Source organism: Homarus americanus, unplaced genomic scaffold (assembly GCF_018991925.1).
Source record: "Homarus americanus isolate GMGI-L3 unplaced genomic scaffold, GMGI_Hamer_2.0 scaffold36317, whole genome shotgun sequence".
Taxonomy (NCBI): domain Eukaryota; kingdom Metazoa; phylum Arthropoda; class Malacostraca; order Decapoda; family Nephropidae; genus Homarus; species Homarus americanus.
The window spans coordinates 86,288-95,701 of record NW_024727391.1 but is presented as its reverse complement, the minus strand read 5'-3'; the positions used below and the strand labels follow the sequence as shown (position 1 = coordinate 95,701).

Here is a 9,414-nt window from a genome sequence, read left to right as displayed (position 1 = left end):
AACAGGATATGTAGCATTTCGTCTCCTGTAATGGTTAATCATACCAATTTTATTAACAATGGGCCAATTATTTATATTGGGTCTAAGCCTTAATATTGGTTGTTTATTATTAGACTGAATATTACGATTCATCCAATCACACGAATGAACTTTGTCTATGGATGGTTGATCAATTAAAAATTGTTCCTTGTTGTTATTATCTAGAAATTGATTAAAAGGTGACTCGAGATGAGAGTAAGTATGAGTTTGTAAAGGGAAACTTTTGTTTTGTAGAGTATAATATGCTAAATCTACTCTGTGATAGGTTTCGTCGTTTCTTTGTCCAACTTTTAGACAAGCATTACTAATAATATTTTTATCCTTAAATAAGTATGTAAAGCCAGGAATATAAGCTTCAACATAACCTGCGTAATAATTACATGAACACCCATATTTGTCTACATACTTGTTTAAAACATTCTTATTATTGATGTTTAATGCATCATAAATACATGGAGGACTAGTACCAAAGGGTACTTCATCTGTATAATATTCACTATTATTATTAATAGTCGTCGTTGTTGTTGTATTGGTGTTTGAAGAAACGTTAATGCAAGCCGGCTCATTTTCACTACCAATACTATCAATTGGTAATGCATCCAATATTGAACATTCAACACATACTCCATCTTGGATAGGATGAAAAGTAGATATATCTACATTAAATGGGTTATGAATAAATCCTACTTTTTTGCATAAATTTGTTTTTAGTAATTTATTTGTGGGTGTATCACAATTTTTCCCCCCAAAAAAACCTTTTGTTATACACTCGCAAGTAAATTGAAAATCATCCCAAACTAATTTACCAAGAGTTGAAGAACAAGTAGGTGGAGGTTGAGGTGGTAAACCGTTTTTGTCTTCAAATCTGTAACCTTCATGAACTAGGGATAGGGCATGATTGGTAGTAGTAGTAGAGTTAGAGGGTTCTACTAAAATATTTCCATTCTTATCATAAACAGTATTATTTATTGAAAAACAAAAAATATCTTTTTTATTTAATATGTTACAATCTGAATGTTTATCATTTTGCTTTTCTTTTTCCGAATATGGATACTGTAAGAAGAATAGAATATCATCAATTTTATTTGATGATGACTTATCATCATCATCATACCATTGTAGTTTTCTATTTGTATACGTATTATTAAATAATAATTTCTTTTGCCCGTCTATAAATTTATTACATAAAATAATAGGAATTAGAAAAATAATAAAAATACATATATAATATAGAATCATAATTATTATATCTTTTTTATTATCATTTAAAAAATGAAACATAGGTTATCCTCATGTCGTCTCGTGTTAATGAAAATAAATTAGATAATGATGATGAACCTTCTTCGTCGTCCTTTGTTAACAAATTGACAATTAAAAATACAATAGATAATGGCAATCCAAAGACTAAAAACAGTGATCTGACTAATTTATTTAATTTTACCGAGTTTTATAAAAATAATAATGAACATTTCCCTGGAATATTATGTTTCCCAACGTTTTTTATGTATGTTGTAATAGTTATTATCAATACATATGTTAATTTTATATGTATTGATAAACAGAATAATGATATCCATAGAGCTACTATGACTTTAATTTCTGGATTTTTCAATGGATTAGAAAGTATAGTAAATATGATAATCTATAAAACTTCACTGACAACCACCAATTATGAATTAAAATATATTAAATTAATTAAACCTTTGAAAATTCATAATATATTGTTAAAAGAAAGTTATAATATTTGTCAAAATTTAAAATTAAATAATGGAATGATTAACAACTATAAAGTCCATCATAGCATATTTGCATTGGAAACGTATATGATACATAAATTAGATATTAGAATTTATAGAAAGACTCTACATTATTCTAATTTAAAAATAAATAAAGTTAATAATACATCAGATTTAATAAATGTTTTAATAGCTAAAGGGGTTCTAAACCCTTCCTATCGCGATGATTTTGTTTTTATGTCGTCGTCAAAAGAAAAATTTCTTCCTAATTCTTTACAATATACAAAGTTTTCAATGAAATTAGAAAATTTACCTCCCGAACGAAGAGGGACACGTGAATGGGGTCCATTTTATTGGCGAATTTTTCACTCTATTGGCGATTCTAAAGTTCCTTTAAATATTAGAATTAAAGGAAAGAAAAATACACGGTGGTTACCCCAAAAAATGAAATCAATTCAAAATAGTTTTCTAAGTATTTTACCGATACTTTTACCATGTAAATTCTGTCAAATACACTATTTAACAAATATTAAACCTCATACATATCCAGAAACTTTAGATAATGTTAAATTAATTTATAATAATATTCATTCTAAAGTAACAAATGGTATCAATTAGAACACAACAAACATACACCAACACATACACACATACCAACACACACAAACATATACACCAACACACACACAGATACAACACACATACATATACACCAACAATAACCAAATGTATTACCACTTCCCAAATTTTATTTTCATTTTTATTTTCGCATTTTATACACACACATACATACACACCAACACATACACACATACACATACACCAACACACCAACACATACACCAACACCAACATACACACCAACACACACACCTACACATACACCAACACACCAACACATACACCAACATACACACCAACACACACATACACCAACACACACACACCAACACACACACACACACACACACACACACACACACACACACACACACACACACACACACACACACACACACACACACACACACACACACACACACACACACACACACACACACACACACACACACACACACACACTAACTACTTGGTTTTTTCATTGGATGGATTTCTATTTTAACTTTGGTTATATGCTCTCTAGGGAAAAAATATGTGAACTTTTCATGCTTTGGCAAGATGTAAGGGGAGTGTCCAATAAACGTTGTTTTTGGGGGAAATTGACAGCCCAATACAACTAAATTGACTTGACTTTTTTTCCAGTTACTCTTCATATCGTATTTATGGGAATAAAGTACGAGAAAAAAAGGAAGGAAGAAGGATAAAAAAAAAAACTTATTGGTGTAAACACAGTACCAAAAACAAATACGGCATTTTTTTAAATGAACAACAGCTGAGTGGAGAAAAAAACAAACAAATCACAAAATAAGGTTGGTAATTAGTTATAAGTCACTTCCATTTGAAGACATTGTTTCATTTAATATATTATTAGTTATAATTAAATTAATTTCTATTATTGCTTTATTTAATTCATCTAACTTATTTTGTAGCCATTTTTCATAATCGGAAATAGTTTGAAGTTTTTCTCTTTGTTGTGAAGCTAACAGTTCTTTATTAACATCATTATGATGTTGAAGATTACTTAATTCACTAATATATAAATTAATGTTATTTTTATAATATTCATGTAATGATGTTATAACATTTTCAGTATCGTTTCTGTTTGAAATAATTAAATTTTCATATTCATATTTTAAATACTTTTTTTCTAATTCAAATTGTCTAGAAAAATTTTTAGATTTATGTTTGTAATTGTTTATAGATGTGCATAATTTATGAATAATTTGTAACATACAAATCCATAAATCATTCATATCATACAGATTAGAATTTCTTATATATAATATTATTTTTTCAATACATTCCACTGCTAATTCATAATTAGTATTAGTTTCCTCCTCTTCATTAATTCCTTTAATAAAATTTAACAATTTATATAATAGAGGATATAAATTTTCTTTCCAGTTAAAATTTGTTAACTTTTTTATAAATTCAGTAAATACATTAAACTCTTTAATATCATTAATAGATTCTACATTAATATCTTTATTTATTTTATTATTATTATCTACACACTCTAATAATGAATGTAAATTCTTTTGTAGTAATGTATTTATTTGTAAATTCTTATTTGTTAAAACCTTATTGGTTTTTAAAATATTAAATATAACTAATTCTAATTGAGCATAATTATTTAAAGCAGCTTCAAAATTTTTATTTTTTAAATTTCCATTGATATTAAATAAGAAGTTTGTCATTTTTATATATAAAATTTGACTAGTGATAAGTTTGAGTATATTTTTATTATTTTATATTTATAATAATATCATTTATTGTTTAAAGTTTTAACGGGTAAAAATGTATGACCAAACAGAGAAGGGGGAATATAATTTATTATTTGATTTATAAATTCTTTATTCGAATGCCTCATATGTTCTGTAGGTGATATTCCTTTTTGAATTAATAATTTTAAATGAATCATAGCATGAATTATTATAATACTAAGATTAAGTTGATATATACTAACTTTATGATATAAATTAGTAAAATTAGTAGTTATTGTGGTAGTGGTATCTTCATCAGTATTATATAGTATGCGATTCGATCCTAATATATTATACCTTTTATCTAATAAATTATTATTATCATCTAAAGTAATACTATAAGTGTCTAATCCACTAATAATAGATTTTTGATTGTCTAATGATGAAAATGTTTCAGATATAACAATATTATTGGGTGTTAGTTCTGTTGAAAAGTATAATATGTATATATTATTATTATATATAAATACATTGATAAATTCTAAATCATTTTCATGTAACCGTTCCCCGTTACTTTTCCTATCACCCTCTAAGGCTAATTTTATTAATTTAGAATTTATTTGAGATTTAGATATAGGGTTATCTATATCTATAAAAATAAACTGTTGTTTCTTATGAATTTCTTTAAAGAAATTATTAAAAATGAATTTATCGATATCCCAAAATAATTGATCAACTAATATCTCATTGTGTGAAGCTAGATAATTCATATAACTAATAAAATTTTCATAAACAACATTCATTGTAAATTTGGAACTTTCCTCTGTATAGATCACAGCCGCAATAGGTGTGACAGTAAAAATATTATCCTTTCCCAAACATTGTTCAAGTCGTTTCACTCTAAATTCTAAAGATTGCAATATTGTTAATTGATTTAAATCGAAATCTTCGATATAATTTGTATTTAACTCTCTTTCATCAAATGGAGTATCACGATCAAAAGTGTATGTTTCCCGCTCACGAAGGAGACCTCCTGCAGTTGAAATTACATCATTTGACGATGACAACAACGACGTATTTCCTTCTCCATCCGCCTTAAATCTTTTAATTGTTTGTTTATTTGTTTTAAAATTATTAATAATTGAAGAACTTTTTTCTTTTTCATTATCTTTTTCTTCATCGTAAAATGAAACCTTTTTTTTTTATTTAGTTGTGTTGTCATTTTTAGTAGTAGTATTTTTTAATATTAAACAATAAACTTATTTAAACTTCTCAATAAACACATATAATTTACTGCACAATTCTCAATAAATACATATAATCTTCTGTATGATTCTTAATAACCATATAATCTACTTTATGATTATCAATATACACATATAATATACTGTATAATTCTCAATATACACATATAATGTACTGTATTATTCTCAATATATATATAATCTACTGTATGAAACTCAATATACATATATAATATAATTATAATTATTAATATACATATAATCTACTATACGAGTGTCACTTTATACATATATTTTACACATAGTAGAATATATTTATGTTAAGGAATCATACAATAGATTATATTTTTATATTGAGAATTTGTATAGTAGATTATATCTGTTTATTGATATCCATATAGCTATAAATTTTGTTTATGTATATAAATAATGTCTTATCCTTTTATTATTTTAAACTCCTTTTTTATTTATAGATAAATGGAGTAAAAGAAGTATCATCAACATCAAACATGGAATCTATGGAATCATCTTTTATTTTCTTAAATATTGTGTCATTTTTGACATACGCATCAATATATAATCGCAAACAGTCCTTTCTTTTACTTGATAATAGACATAAGTGTTCCCGTAAAGGCTATATAGATAAATTATCTGAACAAGGATTCTACTTTGATTGGATGCGCAAAGGAACTAAAAGTGGTAGATTTAATTTTGTATGTTTCCATTGTCATAGACGATGGAAATGTACGGTTGAGAATAAAGTAGATTTATGGTCTATGGGTGTCTTTGAGGAAATTAATGAGCATCAATGTGACACAAAAATATCAATAGATTATGAAAATACTCATTTAATAATTGCAATAATCATGTCTTTTTGCAAATATGATGAACATTACTTCAAACGATTTTTTGAAGAACGACCAACAATGAACATACAACAAAATCGTATTGATTCCTTTATAAGTCATTCTTGTTTCTTTAAGAAAGATGAGTATTCTAGAAATAACCCCAGCTTTTACTTGTATAATACTTGTATGTATTCCCCTCCTACATTTAGATGTACATGTTGTTTCTTTAATATACAATTACCATATTTAATATTACATGGTGGCCCCGGCCATATTACAAAACTTCATAATAAATATTTAAAAGAGATACAAGAGAATGAAATAAAACTCCCGGCAGATTTTTCATTGTCGTATTATGGTAATAAAATATTTGAAAATAATTACACAGATAATAACACACTTAGAAATACAAAGAATTGGATTCATGTAATACGGCAAATCTACAATTATGCTAATATACGTTTAAGTAAAAATTCCTTTTTAAATGATATAAGCAATCTTTCTCATTTAATAAATGAGGGTCGACGACAACAAATATTGTTGATGAAGGAGAAGGATCGACGACAACAAATGTCGGAGGAGGAGGAGGAGGAGGAGGAGGAGGAGGAGGAGGAAGAAACTGAAACGGAAAGAGCAGTAAATTTTCTTGTAGAATCTCAAATTGTACCCAAAATATCCCCAATAATTATTCAGCGGAAACATTATAGTAAACAAATTCGGATGTCCAATTCCCCAGTATCAGAAGAGAAAACTCCTCCTCTTCTTATTCTTCATTCTTCTCTTCCTCATTCTCCTCTTCCTCCTTCTCCTTTTCCTCCTTCTTCTCCTCATCTTCTTCCTCATCAGTCTCCTCTTATTCCTCATTCTCCTCTTTCTCCTCCTCCTCCTTCTCCTCCTCCTCCTCCTCCTTCTTCTTCTTCTTCTTCTTCTTCTTCTTCTTCTTCTTCTTCTTCTTCTTCCCCAAACCTTTCTCAACAACAAGTTCTTACTGATACTACTATTTTGGATATTACATCCTTTCCTTCTACCTCTACCACTAAATCACCAACTAACAAAAGAAAAATTAAACAAGTAACACCCCCCCCCAAAAAAAAAAAAAAACATAACTTAGAAAATAAAGTAAATGATAACTTACAAAATAAAGTAAATGATAACTTACAAAATAAAGTAAATGATAACTTACAAAATAAAGTAAATGAACTAGAAGTAGTAGTAAAAGAAATGTTTAGACTACCACAAATTCAACAGCAAATGCCACAACACTTTTCTTCTCAAATTTCTTTCTTATTGGCCTCGCTTCCACAATCACCATTGGCCTCGGCTTCGAAACCATTGACGGTTGTCCAACAGCCGGCGACGGCTATTGGACAACCGTCGACGGCTATTGAACAATCGACAGCATCGACATCAGCAACATTTACACCACCACCACTACCACCACCACCGTCGACGGTTGTCCACCAACAGCCGGCGACGGCTATTGGTGGACAATCGGCGCCGGTTGTTAAACCGACGTCGATGTCATCGACTTCAGCAGTATTTACACCACCACAAATGCCGCCGCCACAATTTTCTTCAGTTCTTCCACAACCCCTATTGGCCTCGGCCTCGAAACCGTCGACGGTTGTCCACCAACAGCCGACGACGGCTATTGGTGGACAATCGGCACCGGTTGTTAAACCGACGTCGATGTCATCAATGCCATCGACATCAGCAGCATTTACACCACCAAAATCATCACAAATTCAACAACAACAAATTCTTCCACCACCACAATTTTCTTCTCAATTTTCTTTTCTATCAGCCTCGAAACCGTCGACGGTTGTCCACCAACAGCCGGCGACGGCTATTGGTGGACAATCGGCGCCGGTTGTTAAACCGACGTCGATGTCATCGACTTCAGCAGTATTTACACCACCACAAATGCCGCCGCCACAATTTTCTTCAGTTCTTCCACAACCCCTATTGGCCTCAGCCTCGAAACCGTCGACGGTTGTCCACCAACAGCCGGCGACGGCTATTGGTGGACAATCGGCACCGGTTGTTAAACCGACGTCGATGTCATCAATGCCATCGACATCAGCAGCATTTACACCACCAAAATCATCACAAATTCAACAACAACAAATTCTTCCACCGCCGCCACAATTTTCTTCAGTTCTTCCACAACCCCTATTGGCATCGGCCTCGAAACCGTCGACGGTTGTCCACCAACAGCCGGCGACGGCTATTGGTGGACAATCGGCACCGGTTGTTAAACCGACGTCGATGTCATTAATGCCATCGACATCAGCAGCATTTACACCACCAAAATCATCACAAATTCAACAACAACAAATTCTTCCACCACCACAATTTTCTTCTCAAATTTCTTTTCTATCAGCCTCGAAACCGTCGACGGTTGTCCACCAACAGCCGGCGACGGCTATTGGTGGACAATCGGCGCCGGTTGTTAAACCGACGTCGATGTCATCGACTTCAGCAGTATTTACACCACCACAAATGCCGCCGCCACAATTTTCTTCAGTTCTTCCACAACCCCTATTGGCCTCGGCCTCGAAACCGTCGACGGTTGTTCACCAACAGCCGGCGACGGCTATTGGTGGACAATCGGCGCCGGTTGTTAAACCGACGTCGATGTCATCAATTCCATGGACATCATCAGCATTTACACCACCAACATCATCACAAATTCAACAACAACAAATTCTTCCACCACCACAATTTTCTTCTCAATTTTCTTTTCTATCAGCCTCGAAACCGTCGACGGTTGTCCACCAACAGCCGGCGACGGCTATTGGTGGACAATCGGCGCCGGTTGTTAAACCGACGTCGATGTCATCAATGCCATCGACATCAGCAGCATTTACACCACCAACATCATCACAAATTCAACAACAACAAATTCTTCCACCACCACAATTTTCTTCTCAATTTTCTTCTCTATCGGCCTCAGTTCTTCCACAACCACCATTGGCCTCAGCCTCGAAAGTTGTTCTTTCACAACCGCCGATACCATCGACATCAGCATTTACACCACAACAAATTCAACAACAATTGCCGTCGCAATTTTCTTCTCTACTGTCATTACAACAACAAAAACATTCTTTACAATTATGGCATCAACAACAACAACAAATGATCGAACAACAAATACAATTATACAACACCTCTAACGCATGGGAGGCTGAGTTATTCCTTAAATGTTTAGAGGAAGAAAATG

At 31.5% G+C, this 9,414-nt stretch overlaps 1 protein-coding gene across 1 annotated transcript; it reads left to right on the top strand.

Annotated features, from left to right (window-relative positions):
* The first annotated feature begins 5,842 nt into the window (after positions 1-5,842).
* On the top strand, positions 5,843-8,469 carry LOC121865834. Its single transcript, XM_042365386.1, has 2 exons — positions 5,843-6,827; positions 7,591-8,469. The coding sequence occupies exons 1-2, from the start codon at positions 5,853-5,855 to the stop codon at positions 8,467-8,469; spliced, it is 1,854 nt and encodes a 617-aa protein (XP_042221320.1). The 5' UTR covers positions 5,843-5,852.
* The last annotated feature ends 945 nt before the right edge of the window (positions 8,470-9,414 follow it).